The sequence below is a fragment of the Rutilus rutilus genome, assembly GCF_951802725.1.
Source record: "Rutilus rutilus genome assembly, chromosome: 17".
Taxonomy (NCBI): Eukaryota; Metazoa; Chordata; class Actinopteri; order Cypriniformes; family Leuciscidae; genus Rutilus; species Rutilus rutilus.
The window spans coordinates 14,995,926-15,011,840 of NC_140230.1; the positions used below are offsets into that span (position 1 = coordinate 14,995,926).

At 36.7% G+C, this 15,915-nt stretch overlaps 1 protein-coding gene across 1 annotated transcript; it reads left to right on the top strand.

The window, feature by feature from the left end:
• The first annotated feature begins 9,250 nt into the window (after positions 1–9,250).
• On the top strand, positions 9,251–14,753 carry LOC311306808 (macrophage mannose receptor 1). Its single transcript, XM_084435390.1, has 6 exons — positions 9,251–9,295; positions 9,460–9,568; positions 9,851–10,225; positions 10,441–10,776; positions 11,631–11,741; positions 13,576–14,753. Exons 2-6 carry the CDS (start codon positions 9,541–9,543, stop codon positions 13,962–13,964), a joined length of 1,239 nt encoding a protein of 412 aa, XP_084291516.1. The 5' UTR covers positions 9,251–9,295; positions 9,460–9,540; the 3' UTR covers positions 13,965–14,753.
• The last annotated feature ends 1,162 nt before the right edge of the window (positions 14,754–15,915 follow it).

The window sequence follows — 15,915 nt, forward strand, 5'->3', positions numbered from 1 at the left end:
AGAAAAGCATTGCAGTGCAGTACATTCATTTATTGCACATTTTCAGGATGCAGAGCACATTAGTTGTCCTGGACACAAACCTGTGAGATCCATCAAAGAGGAGATTCACAGGATTGCAGGTCATTGGTTGAGAAATCAGTTCAAATGAGGCTAATCTGATAAATGATGTTCACTTGATAACATCTTGCTGTGACCTCTGGAACCTAATAATTAGAATTTCCTTTATGATTTCAAGTGTGGTTGAATGTATTGATGACACACATAATCCCATCATCGCACCTTCCGAAAATGAACCAGATTATGGAATGGGAGGATGCCAGATGGAAGGGTAGAGATACTGTATATGCCGTAACCACCACAGCTGTCAAATTAACACAAATTATTCACAATTTATTTGGTCATTTTTATTTACTACAAATACAAAAGCAACAGTAATTCTTTTCCTGTTGGATTTGAATATTCTTCCAGTATTGTGCATCTGTGCAGGTCCAGCCTCTGTTGGTGGAGCAGTCAAATGTTAATTTCATTAGCCTAATTAAAAAATGTAACAGGTTGGATTAGAGACCATTTAATTATGTGAAAAGAGCATTACACAACATGGAAACATGTGCGGCACATTGAAATAGACACTAAATTATATTTATTTAATATGTCAAATGTTTGTAAAGTCATGTAGCCTACAGCCATGAACCTTTTATGCTTCAAGATTTAACTGATTGAATTACATTTTTAATTTAAATTTTTAGTTGTTGTCACGTTCTTTTTTTTTTTTTTTTTTTGCCTGTGGGATACCATGAAAATGAGTATTAGTTCAATAACTTACCTTCCTGTCAGTTTTCACCTGATAATATAACAGTGATTGAGAATACTTGTGTATTGACTCGGAAGTGTGTGGAAGTCTTTTTGTCGGTGCTGTTGCCATGGTGAATCGCAATTTCTGAGCTCCATTGACCATGGCTTTTCATAGTCATGGTGCACGCGCTTAACTCAGAGTCAACCTACTCAGAGTAGATTAAATTAACTCAATACAATTCACCATGACGTCACAACAGTAATAGACGTTCTTCGGGGTGGCAAAAGCCGAAGCGTTCCTATGGCAACGCTAGTAAATTGCTTGGAAGGGCAGTAAAAACTGTAATTTTTTACAGTAAAAATGTAATAAAAATAAAAAATGTAATTAAATATAATGTTTTTTTTCCATAATAACAACTGTGTTTAATGATATAAGTAAAAAATATAATAATTATGTAATATAGTAGGCTTACACATAATTAACAAAATACTCTCTATAGCTCTTTTTTCTAGCCAAAATATAGCCTATCGCATAGTCATTAAATGGCTTTCCTGAGGTAAATGTTATGTGACAATTGTTCTCCAGCTGTTATATTGACCTTTGCGCAGTTGAAAAACACTGATTGGTCGATATTATGTATGAGGAATATACATTTCGGTAAATTGCATAAGAAAATGGATGTGTGGCGTGAGAGCGTGTGAAAAGTGACAATTGCGTGAGTCTCACGGTGAATGCGTGAGAGTGGGCAGCCCTCTTTTACTTCAGGCAGTGACTGGCAATGAGTTTCTTCATCAAAAGAGACAAGTTTACTAATATTAATCTCGAATTTCCCGGCGGAAGATAAATGCTCTGCTGTGATTTTGTAGATGGACCGTTTTGAGAATACACGAAGCAGAGTTGAAGGGCAAGCAGGGTTGGCAGCAGAAATGTAAACGTTAGATGAATCATATAATTTAGGGGATCGGTAAGATTTCCTACTTTTGACGACACGACGTCCACTCGCTATAACCTCCTCACCCACAGGAAATCGATGAAACCCCTTACGTTACACCTTTTGCTGTATATCTGGCAGCACAACCCCAAACACAACACGTTTTCATCATCGTTTCAACTTTGATCAACAACAATGTTTTTAACTGTGTAACTGTTGCAGTCGCCGGCTGGATCTCTTCAGTTAGTCAGTGGAAGCCGCTCGCGTTCTGCCAGCCGGAAGTTACTCGGTGCCTATTTACAAACATTCTGAAAAGGCCGTTCTTCGTACGTCGCTAACTCAGTTAGCTGGATTTGATTGTTGGCGATTTGGCATGATCTTGGATTGTTTGGTTCTTTGACGCTCATCCAGGGGCCTGTACCATGAAGGTAGCTGAACAAACTCGGGGTTACAGGATTGGTTTTGAGTTGACAAATCCAAACCGATGCGATCAGGCTTTATTGGTACCATGATGCAGCTCATCAACTTTCTCTGTCAACTCAGGCTTTGATCTTTAAGCTATGATTACTCCACGCGCGCGTGCACATAAAAGAGTGACGTCGACACTGAACAGCCAATCGCGGGTAGTAGAGCGAGAGCGTTATATTTTTCCGCGGAGGAGCAAGAGATAATTATTCAGAATTACGATGAATTTAAATATGTATTTCAAGCTCGAAACAATACGGTCTCTGCCAAAGCAAGAGAAGACTGTTGGAGAAAGATTGCTGATTGTTAATGTGTAAGTTAAACAAATACGTTCTATATTTATGTAAAATTATGTATATGTATGTGTAGCCTATATGTTTACTATACCCTATAGCCTATTTGTATAATATATAAAAAATGTACATGTATGTACTAAGAAAGATTAATATTCCTTGATTTTTAGATGCAACCCCAACTCCAAATGTTCTTGGCAGCAGATAAAGACAAAATATAAAAATAATAATTCAAAGTGGTGAGTATTTACCACAACCTTTTATTACTTTTGTGAACATTTGATCACAAACACTTGTTTGCAGCAAACAGAAATAAAGAGTTAAATTCAGAAAACCAGAATACACTGTGACGGAGGAGTTGGCTCTTAGTAGGCAATAAGGGGCGGCCGATTATGGATGGGATTACAGGTGCTGTACAATCTGACCCTGGTGCTGAGTCCTCTAAGCAAGTAACACTGGGTACGTGTGCAATACATTACTACTTTTAAGTTGTAAATATGGCTGACTGTATGTTCTGCAGTAGAGAGAAATGTGTCCCTGTTGAAGCCAGCACACACACACACACACAGTCTCCCACACAGAGGTCAGTATGCAGCAGACAGAACACCAGAAACATAACCTGCTTTACAACAGTTATGCTTTACATTGGCCTATAGGGTGGAGGAAATGAAGACACTCTGGTGGTGTGTTCTCAGACAGTTGCTGATGTGAATGCACTGGGCTTTTTACTATGGCAAACATTTGAATGTGTGGCATAAAAAAGGGACTGGCCCTTACACATCTCTTTTATTGTAGGATTTTTCACAACCTGCCCCAGACACTGAGGCCTCTACCTCAATGGCCTTCAGAAGAAATGTGTAAGGATTTAAAACCCTTGACATAAATTACAGTCAGTCCTGTGTTTGTAGGAAGTCAAGGAACTTTTTGTGATTTTGATGAGCCTCCAGAAAACTTGTAATGATCATGTTTGTGGTGGAATTATGTTTCAGGTGGAAACAGACTCAGTCAGGGCCCTGTACAAAAGGAGTCTTGAACTAGACTGCACACTAAAGGAGACTTGAACTAGACTGCACACTAAAGGAGACTTGAACTAGACTGCACACTAAAGGAGACTTGAACTAGACTGTTCACTAGGAGCTGACTGTGAGCTGAGAAAAAAATAAAATGGAGATCAAACAGCTGAATAAAACTGATCTCAGTATGTGAACTTATTTAACCAAGTAACACTTTAGTATTAATATTTATTAATGAAACTTTCTCTTGCTCTCTTTCTCCCTCTCATCCCACAAAACCAATAAAACAGTTTGAGACTTATCTGCAGTTTCATTGTGCTTTTATTAAGTGTAATATTGTATGGTGATTGCATCTACATCTGCACCAGCTGAGTGGTCAAGTGTGATCGGGTCAGTTTCATCAGGGAGAAGCTGGTTTTGTGGTGTTTCTCGCTCCTTTCTACTGGTGGCTATAATGTGCAGAATGGCACATGCATGCAGCCACTATCTCTGATGCCCGCTCTGGTGACTCTTAAGGGCTGAACACAGTTGAAACGTGCCTTTAGGATGCCAAAGGTCATCTCGATCTTCACTCTGGTTTTACTGAGGGCCACATTGAAGCGGTGCTGTGGCCCTATCTGAGGTCAGGGGGTTATTGTGTAGGTTTTTCTATCTCAGTTCAAATTAACTGTTTTGTACTGTACCAAATTTAACTTGCTTTCCTCAAAGCGCTGACACAACACAGACTCAAAATTTGTGAGTCAAGCACTGGAGCCAGGCCATTTAGCATCCAAACTTGTGATCATACGTTCATGACCACAAGTCATCAGCAGATGAAATGTTTAGTAGATCATTTTTATATCTGTTAATGTTACTAATTTAAAGATTCATCTCACAGAAAATAATCATCTCACAAATTCACATCTCTAACTGAAGTGATAGGATTTCCTATTAACATCTGCCTCATGTTCTCTTAGAGCAGTGGAGACTGGAGCAATTATAGGGAATCCTATCATAAGATTAACAGAATAATAATAAAGATTTAAAATAATTCTTAACATGTATTATATTGTATAGTACATTTGTGAAATGTGCTTTTTGAAAAAAAAGAAAAAAAAAGTGTTCCCTATCAATACCTATATCTTACCGGCAATTTTATAAAAGCCCTCTTTTATGGACATAGTCGATAAATGTCCGGGGAACACTATTAATGAAACTATTCATGTACTCCTGCAGAGCAAGGACCACCTTGCGAATGGTTCAACAAACCGTGTTTTCCCCCAGCTTCTGTGCATCACCCACCGTGCAGTATGTACCACTTGCAAAAAAACACAACGCAATACCATTTGCGGTACAGTAAGTGCATGAATTCGACGTGTTAAATTATTTATGTACGGCTCAAGAAGTTCGCAAAATAAGACATTCCTTCCGCGGAAAAGCTGTATCTTTCATACAAGTAACTATCAGGAAAGGCAAGGGGATTTTGTCAGGCTAAAAACTCTTTCTTTACAAAGTGCTCGTCTAACAATTTGCGCTGAGATGTCCACCGGATTTGGAAGAAAAGGTGAAGTCATTGCAACAAACACTTGGAATAAGTTACGTCACCTAAATGTTTCTTTGCTCTCAGCTGATTGGTCAAACTTCAGTCTGAGATCTCGAATCCAGAACATAACCTGCCCCGGAGCAGGTTAGCCGTGCAGCGTAAGATACCATGGCAACGAACACCGATTAAAGCCGAGCTACTTTCATAGTACCTAAAACCCAGGGTTGGCGGAAACTAAGCTGAAACATAGCCGGCTAGCCACCTAATCCGGCTTCATGGTACAGGCCCCTGGACTTGCTGTCATAGCAACATGTGCGCAAACTTAAACCTGCTCGGGAGCAGGCGTATTTCATGTTAACGATTAGATCCCGGCTTCATAAGCGGAGCTGATACGGGAAGTCCAGCGCAGCGCGATAATGCACTTTCTTTCTGAGATATATATATATTTTCTCGTGATTCGTGAGATTGTCGTTTTTTTGTCGCTTTTATGTTTAAAAAACAGGTTTTTTTTTTTTTTTGGCATTTCCAAGCCACTTAAGACCCAATGTTGTAGGCTAAAGCAGTTTTTTTTCTTTTTTTTTTCTTAGGCTATCATAATTTTTTATGAAGATCATACAATCATGACCATATGCCGATTACAGATATGTCACTTAGGCTTCACTAACGTGATTGGTACCATAGACTATAGACCATAGACTGCCATCAAGGCCTCAATGAAGGGGATTATGTGAACAGAAAGGGGGTTCACAATGTAAATGTGCAGCCCAGTTACTATTGTGATTCTTAATATTCCAGATTAGTAATATTATATCAAATAAAAAAAAGGCAGTTGACTAAAATCTTCCATATCACAAATGTGAAAGCAAAATGGCCAGGATCTGTGCATGACTTAAGAATTTTCAGAGATTCACATTTATGCACATTATTTGAAAGTGGTAAGAAAAGTTCCACAATTAAATATCAAGCTCACTGTATTACATACACTTATGCTGATCCTAACAGAACTGCGTTTTTTCATAGGTGATTATGACATGTTCCTGCCTGCAGACAGGTGTTTTATGACCCCATTCCCTGACCCAAACCAGTTACAATGCAGCTCCAGGACAAGGGCACACAATGAAATGAACTTTGGCTAACTAAAGGGAAGATTTCAGTGTCTGAAAAGTCTGAGGGTTGCACACCTGACAGGGCCTGTGACATTGTTGCATGTGCCATATTACACAACATTGGCAAAAAAAAAAAAAAAAAACACTTTTCATTAAATGTTTAATAAAAGACAAATATGCTTAGTTCCTTGAGTTTTATTTCAATTGTTCTTTGTAAAGAAAAGCCAGTGGTCAAGTGATATTAGACACATGCCTCATGCAACAAATAAAAAGGAAAAGTTGGCTATACACTGCCCACCTGTAGGCCTATGTCTCCTCTGTCTGTGCAGACTCTTCTGTAGGCCTTTCTGTAGATGTGGAATCATGCAACTTATATTGCAGCCATAAAGCATACAAGTATAAATTAAGTAAAGTTATTTATGCACTTGCAGGTAGGCTAGTTCCTCCATATGAGAGTTATCTGAGAGGGTTTATTCACTGTCCAGTGCAATGGAAACAAATGGACATTACTAAGTCTTATACTTTCTTTCCTTTGTAAAGTTAGAAAATGTCCACTTACTGCACATATTTCAGCCACCACTTTCTTGGGAACATATACAAGTGTTGGTGTATTATGTAAAAGTGAACAAAAGAGGAAAACACAATGTCATTACAATGAACTACACTCGGGAAAAATGTGATCAATAACTCATGGCAAAATATTTTTACATTAACATAATTTTATCAGTTTTCACTTTCACAAGTCAAAGCAATTCATCATTACTCAAGATTTAACAGTTGAAATGACTATACAGCCTTAATTGAATGCAGCAAAAATTATTTTACAGTGTAGCCTAGGGCTAGGCTACTAAGATCTTTTCTATTTTTTTTCTCAGCCTTTTTCTTGGTTGCTTTTATAAACAGACAACCATTTATTTAACAGTGCCTTTTATAAAAGAGACTATAATATAACTAAAAATTACCATTATGTAGAATATTTTTGTACTTCACTTTTATTTGTTCCCATGTTCTAGTGTGGTGACTGACATTACAATGAACAAAGTAAATATGCAATTATTAAAATACAAAAATATAGGCTAATAAGTGATAAAAACATCTAACATGGCCACTCCTAACGGATTTAAATTGTCTGCTACTTTTTGCCAGCCCTCTCTCTTGGCTTTTGCAGACTTTGAGGTGTTCCCTGGCGTTTTGATTAAACATTAAAATTCCGAATAAACTTCGACTATTAGTTCTTGCTCTGCTGAGGAGAAAAACTGAGCGCGCTCTTTGGCCACGCTGAGCAGCCAATAGCAGCGTTGCTGATCAATGTTTCTACTATCGATATCCCCTTTTAACCAGCGCATGAACGCGCAATTATCTCAGATAACTCAATCCAGCGATACTAATCATATCCGGGTAATCCGGCAAGTGTGTTCGAAGAACCGAGTTAGCCAGATCATGATTCGCACGAATCGATGATATCATCTTGGATGTGTCATTTGATCTCGGATGTAATGAGCAACGTACGAAGAACGAGCCCCAGATGTTCTGAAACTGAAAACTCAGAGTTTCCTATCTCAGGGTAAATCAACTCAGAGGTCAAGTTTTAACTCAGAGTTGGTTGAACCTCCTTATTGAAACAGGCCCCTGGTTTCACAGACAAGGCTAAAGCCTAGTCCCAAACTAAAATGCATGTTTGTGTCACGGTTCATGGATTCGTATAATATATAATCCGTATTTTTTACAGTCTATGATCCGTATGCTCATTTCTGTGTGTGTGTTCGTCTGTGTGTAGGTCCACTCGTTGGGCTTGTTAGGGTTAATTAATCACTGCATCACAGAGTGGGTACAGGTGTAACGCATCTGCACTGTCTTTATCTGGCTGGCGTTCTGTGTGTGTTATCGGATCGTTGTTGCTCATGTCTTGTCTTGCTCTCCGTCAGCTCTTCTAGTGACTGTATGGGAAGTTCGGATCATTTTACGGATCATCTTGTTCGATCTCGTTCATCAAAATGAACGAATCTTTTTTCGAGTCATTTCGTTCATTTAAGGGGCTTTAAATGTTATACTTTTAACTGGCAAATTCCCCGAACACATCCACCTACTCAATCTTGATCATATTCTGAATTAAGAAATCATTATAATGCAGTCAAAACTAATTTACAGGGAACATAAATAATTACTTTACCTTCCGAGTCTTTAGTTCATTTGTCACGTGACAGACGCAATGAACGTTCATGAACGACTCATCACGTGTATTCTACTGCTTGCTGTTCTCTCATTCTCTGGATGGTGAGGACTGGATGAAGTTATTCCTTGTCTTTGCTGAAGACTTTGCACGGCCGGATTATTCTGCACTTCTACTGAGACTGTGTGTTTGGAGTTGTCTAATAAAGACTGTTAATTTGACTCGCAATTGGATCTTGAGTTTCTGTTTCGTTACAGTTTAAGCTGTTTTAACTTAAAGCAACTTTTAAGATATTTTAAGATGTCATTTTGTCTCAAGATGCATGCCATTAATGTATTTGTTTTTCTAAGGCACGTTTATAAATGCTATAAACGGTTAATGTTTATAGCAAAGTATATAATAAATCAAAATAAATGTTTAAAAATGCATTTAATGTTATTTTCTCAAAACTGATTAAATATTTCTACTTTTTTTATTTCTAAAACATTATCTTATCGCTGCAACATCAATGACTATTTAAACTGGGTTTGTTATAAAAAGTGACATATAGTTGTAATTGAGTGATTATAGTATCAATACTGGAACTCATTCATGCTTTCCCTTATTGTTTGACTGAATATTTACAATTTTAGTTTAAATCCTTGACTGAAACTGATGACAGATTATGTGCCACACACATTCCTCTGGTGTAACAGGTCATGATGCAGATCAGACTAAATTAACTGTCACCTTCATTCTTACACAGAATGCATACGCATCTGATAATTTCCAACTGTCAAAGTAATTTTATAGTTATATTAGAAAATATGTATTCAGAATTCAATACTGTAAGAAGCAGCTTCCTTCTAATCTAAAGAATTATGGTGCGGGAGTAGCCTACATGACGACATGATTTCTCAAGAGTAGAGTAACAGGCAAAACAACATTCTTAAAACATATCCTGCTTTTAAAATAGCCAGACACCGATCAAACAATGAAGAAGTAAACACGTTTTAAGCATATGTAAGTATTACATTTCTAAATGCCAGAATAAAATATCCAGTCAAATGTAAAAGTGTTATGCTTTTACTGTAGTAACCCATGGGTTATTAAAAGTCTACATTTCTTGAGTACTATAACATTATTACATGTCGTTTTAACTTGTGATTTTGATTCTTTTGTGTCAGATAAAAGGAGGAAAACAAGGCTGTATGGACCATGTTTTACTCACACACTGAGCTCTGTGTTGCTCATGAAATTACAACATCATGGTTTTCTTTCTCCTTGTTGTCTTTGGTAAGTGTTTTAAGTAAACATGGATGTACATTTTATGATATCTTAAAAAGGATGACACAATTTACAGTAGTTACTGGGCTGTCTGTTGAAATGTGAATTTAAATCTTAAAATTTAAATGATTTATTTTAAATAATTATAAAAATAAGCTTTTATTTTTCACATGCAAGCATGTTTTCAAGTGTTTGTAGTGCTTTGCATACCCCGAATTACAGTCAATGTGCTGGTACTTTTCTTTGTAAATACATTAATTAATCAATGTTTATCCTATGTGTTCTCCGCAGGGCTTTTGGCCTTCACTTCAAGCCAAACATCTCACCAGTATCACTTCATAAATATCAGAAAGAACTGGACTGAGGCTCAGAGATTCTGCCGTGAGAATTACATTGACCTGGCGACTGTGAATAATGCAGACGAGATGAACAGCTTGTTCAAAACCATTGCTAATGTTTCGTATGATGTGTATATTGGACTTTATAGAAGTGAAGTGTTCAGATGGCACTGGTCCCTGCCAGACAGTTATAGTGAAGTGACGTTCCAAAACTGGAAAGATAAACAACCAGTTGTAAATAATAATGAGGGCTGTGCTGTAATGGACATCAGAGGGAAATGGTTTAATAGTAGCTGTGACTCACAAAGGCAGTTTGTATGCTTTGATGGTAAGAATTTCTATCGCACTTTTGTCTGTAAATTGTATTTATAGTTTACTGTGTAGTTTGTGGTAATGCATTACCATACCACTGTTTTTATATAACAGATATGTTAGTACTCCAGTTTTATACCTTTGTAATCTGTTATAAAAGTGCAACATTGCACCCTTTTATTTTCTGACATTAACAGCAATTAGAATCTTTTTCTTGTCATGTGTTTGTAGCAACAGTTGATGCCAAGTATATTCTGATTGAGGTGACCAAATCCTGGAGAGAGGCCCAGGAATATTGCAGAACCTTCCACACTGATCTAGCAAATGTCAGAAACTCCTCAGAAAATCAGGATGTCAAGAAAACTGTAAAAAAAAAAGATGTATGGATCGGTCTATTTAAAGACCCTTGGTCATGGTCGGATCAGAGCAACTCTTCTTTCCGTTTCTGGAATCAGATGTTAAAAAACATCAGAAGAGACCAGGACTGTGTTTCAGTGATGGTGAATCAAACAGGAAAATGGAAAGATTACCAATGTAACACCACTCAGCCCTTCATCTGTCATAGTGGTGAGTTCCTCCTTTTTTATTTAGCAGCCTTTAAATCTGCTCAGAAATCTGTTTACTTAACTAATAAATGCATAAAAGTTTCATCAATCATTATTCCATATTTGGGTCTTTAGCGACCCGGATCTATATCTAACACAGAAGTTTAATACCATCATCACTGTCCTCGTCAGAGCTCATTTCCCATTCACGATCTCAAACATATTCTCAAAACTATAATTCATCATTGTGTATCAGACATCGACACCTTGTGGAATAAAGGTGAATTGCACTTATTCAGTCATCAAAGATTAAATTCTTGTTGTGCAGGAAAAATATACTTACACTGTTACACACCTTAGTTCGTTAGAGACCCTATACAATATTTACAAAAAAAATAATGAGAAAACAGGAATTATTTTATAATTTTATTATATTTTTCTTGTTATATAATTGTTTATAATGAATTGATTGAGGAATACTAAGGAAGTTGATGTCTAACTTTAAAAAAATGAATGAGGCGGAGGGTAGTGAATGACGTACCGGGTCACTAAAGACCCGAGGTAAGTATTATGCATCTAATCTGCCTCCTTTACGGATCTGAAATCTCAGTCAACCACTGAACCAGGTACATTACTAGCACCAACATTAAACGGATAGTGCACTAAAAAAAACCCTCATGTGGTTCCAAGTAGAGCTTTTTTTGGTTTGTTTTTTGTGGGGGAAAAAAGCTCCAGGTTTGCTGTTTTTGTTTGTAGGGCTGCACAGTATGGCCCTATTATTATTATTATTATTATTATTCATTTTTCAATTTTCATTTTTGGGTGAACTAACCCTTTAACTATGCAATTTATTAACCAAAAGGTTCTCACTCACAGCTACTCCTGGAGCAGGAACAACAACACAGCACAGACCAGCTCAAAACACAACTGAGGGTGAAAATACAAGCAGTCAACCAACACAAATACTGACTACAGGTCCAGAGCAAGGTGAGAGATACACTCACTGGTAATATTTTTGATGCTGTTACTAATACAACAATTTTTTTTTATTGTTTGTATCATTCATTTGCTTGTGTGCCTGTTCCAGACAAAACTCTCATTAGACTGATTGTGCATTAGTGGTGGGGATTTATCAGTTACTATTTCTGCATATTACATATGCCAATTGGTAGCAATAAGCGATCATCTTTATGAGAGTTACTGAATGATTCAACCAATTTGTTAAAAAAAAACTGATTTATTCAGGAACAAGACATTGTACCAGTTATTTCTGCTTCATTAGGAACTTTTTTGTTGATGAGCAAACACAGATGCAGTAACAATATTGCATCTAAAATGTAAGTTATTAATATAACCTTTTTGCTTATTTAACTGTTGTATTACACTCACTTATGGCCTTAATCACAGTTGTGGGCCGACCACAACAACTGTACTGTTGCTTACACTCTTAGAAGAAAAGGTTCTATAGAACCTAAAAGGGTTCTGTCAGGCACATTATATAGAATCTCTTAGGGGTCAAGGGGTTATTTTATGGATTTAGTTATAATTAATTAATTTTGTTTAAAAATTTTTTTTACTGTACACTATGTAATTTTTGGCCCTCTAGCAGTTAATAAAACTGCATGCATTTTGCGTAAGACATTTTTTTTTTGATTGTGCTCCGGCTCTGCGTGACTGTGCGCATGAATATGGTTCTCTCTCATAACTTAAAAAAGAAAAAAAAGATGATCCTACTGCTCATAAACATTCACTATAGGCTTAAGAGATATAATTAGTTTATATGAAAAGGATCTCAAGCCGATTAAGACATTACTGTAGCTTTACCCATTAAAAAACACAGTACTTTCTTGAAAATAAATTCCAGCACAGCGCTAGAACAACCATAATGAAATGACCCTTCACAAGATAATGCTTTACAATGAACTCTGTTGGAGAGCTGCATATGGCAATTTATCAGTTCAATAAAAACTAATAGTAATAAAAACTGCATCTCTGTGTCACTTTTACAACATTTCAAATCCCGCAGTTCTTGCCATCTCCTAAAAGCCAAGCCAATGTTGATTCTCATTTTATTACGAGCTCTGCCGTGTTCTCTTTTTGCCAGCAGACTCTCCTCTGTTTGGCATTTTATTGAAACGGGTGATTCCCTGGAGGTTGGAGATTTAGCGTTCTCCATGTCAACTTTTCTCTCTTGTTGTGACGACTAACCTATGCCACTCCATACAAAGTAGTCGGAGTAACTTTTCTCTATTTACGGATATGACGAGACACGCATGAGTGAGTGACGTATCTCCTGCGAAAACCATCACGCCCGGTCTTAAATATATACACGTATAATAGGCTTACCATAATCAGACTAAGACAAAAACATATTTTGGAAGGACTGATGACTCAAAAAAAAAGTGACTTAGTGCACCTTTCATTTTACATCAATGTTATGAATTTAACAGCTCATAAACATATTTATTTCAAGAAGAAGAAAACATTAAACATGAAAGTATTATGCAGTAATTTTTACTTGTACTGAACCTTTTTGGCATAAAAGGTTCTTAAAACTAAGTTCTTTATAGAACCCAATTGAACCTTAAGAGGCTTACACTGTTTATTATAAATAATAATGTAACTCTTATACATGCCTTAAGCCTTAATCAGACACATTTTGTAAATTATATATACATCATGATTAATACTCTAGATTTAAATGTAGGCTATTATATTATACCATTTTCCTTATTTCTTACTTGCTTATGGCCTTAAGATGCAATCACTTCTTCCACATACGACTCTGTATAATCCATATTTTTGTCTAATCATTCCAAAGATAACCTGATTCTGGTCCGTGAGAACCTGACGTGGACTGAAGCTGTGAGTTACTGCAGAAAGCACCATGTGGACCTGGTCTCCATTCACAGTGAGGAGCTTCAGAACAGGGCAGCGAGAAGAGCCATCCAGGCCTCCACTTCTCATGTATGGCTGGGTCTCCGTTACACCTGCACCTTCAACTTCTGGTTCTGGATAAAGAACAGAGAAGCAGGCTGCTACCAGAATTGGGCGTCTGGCCACGGGCCACATGGTCATGAGGAGTGTGGGCTGTCAGGAGCTATGGAGTCCACTGGAGGGCACCGTTGGTTCGGGAGGCCAGAGAGCGACAGGCTGAATTTCATCTGCCACACTTGTGCAGACTGCCAATTATGTACTGATGCAGTTTAACCATAAAGAATGATGGGAAGCTATGAAGATGCAGTCAAAGAGAAAATGCTTATTTGATCCTAAACATTTTTAATGGATGCTGCGAGCTTCACGTCATTCCAATGGCAACAAAAACACTTCCAACATTACAGTTTTTCTCAATTGTTTACACACATTTTCTGAAAGCATGCCTCATATTCTCAGAACTCTACACACAAATCAAAAAACACACACACAATGGGCAAAACCCCTCAATTCTCCTGCAAAATTAAACTTCTTCTCAAAATGGTATTATTTCTTCTCAAAATGGTATTTTGTTTTCTAATGACACACACAAACCATCATATGAATAGACATTTATAAGAACCAGTTGAACACTGATGTGCTCAAGGTAAAACACTATGATTAATGGAAAACACTTCTTCTCCATTCATCATAATGACTTAGGCCTTTTTTTGTTCAGTGTTACACTTACTACAGACAGTACATACATAAGTGTAAAACAAAAGCAGGTCCCAGGCACTCAGTCAAAATAACAGGAGAAGGATCAGGTTAAAAAGCCTTTAATGAATGTGGCTTAAGTCATTTTAAAAATATATATATGCACCAACATGTTTCGACCAACAAAATGGTCTTCATCAGGGCAGTCACACAGAAGAAGAGAATGGCAGCAAATATAAGCAAGTAAAGTCACACCCATAAACCAAAACATCAATTAACCTAATAAGGTCCAAATTAGTCAATTAATCCAATGAAGCAATCAGGTCTACAGGATAGGGAAAATCAACAAAAGCAAACCAACAGGTGACCAACAAAGAAATAATAAAAAAAAAAAAAAATCTCCCAATAACATCCCTCAACGTAGGTTATTTGGAGGAAAAAGAAATACATAAAAGTAAATATCAAGTATGAACATAAGTAAAAAATAAATACGAGACAAAACCAATGTACAGACATAGGTAACATGTCACAAAAAAACATTTAAATTCTATGTCATCGTTCAAACCTGGATATCGAAGCGCATCCAGTTGATGGATCCAAAATGACTCGCGCTGGTTTTAAACTCCTATCTTAAACTCCTCTGACTCTACCTGAGCGCCTGGTTGAACCTCTCACACATACATAAGTGTGTTGTAAAATATTTGAGAATATTGTTTTTATACTCAGAACACACAAATACACGGTAACAAATATATTTTATTTTTCCCACAAAAACATTGTACTTTTAGATCTGCAATTTGAGTGTAAAGCAGGAATTGTGCTTGTAGTTTAGCAGAATTGGTTCAGGGGGTTGGCGAATGAGTTACATGTTGTGGTCATTGTGTCTCAAGTACCAGTATTTGTGTGTAAACAATTGAGAAAAACTGTAAAAACTGTGTTATATTTAATTCTCATCTTATGAATTCATTTATTTTATATATTTTTTTCTTTCATTCAAAGTTGGACACACAGTGACTTAATTTCATAAGATAATGCACTTTTTATTATAATTGGTGAATAGTCAGCAAATATGTGATCTGAACACATCAGACTGAGCCTCTGTCTTCATGCTTGTAGTGAACATGGTTGTAATATTTGTAATAATATAAATACACAATAAATATCATAATATGAATCATATTACAATTTAAAATAATGTAATGTTATAATGAAATTGTAGTATTGTACTAATATATGATCAAGTAGCTTGTTGCCGAACATAATGTAAATTGGTAAATGTTAGAGCTTCTCACACAAATGTATTTAAATGTTTCATTGGAAGTAATGGCATTTATTTTGTTGTATCATGAGGTAGTCTCACAGAACGTGGTATATAAGTACACAAAGACGAGGAATAATACTAGGAGATAGACTTTAATAACAATACTCTGGAAACAGGAACAAATGCAGAAGTAAATCACACGCTAACGTTAACGAGAACTGACAAACACTAAGGGAGAACTGAAGGCTTGTAAGCATGAACAAACAAAAG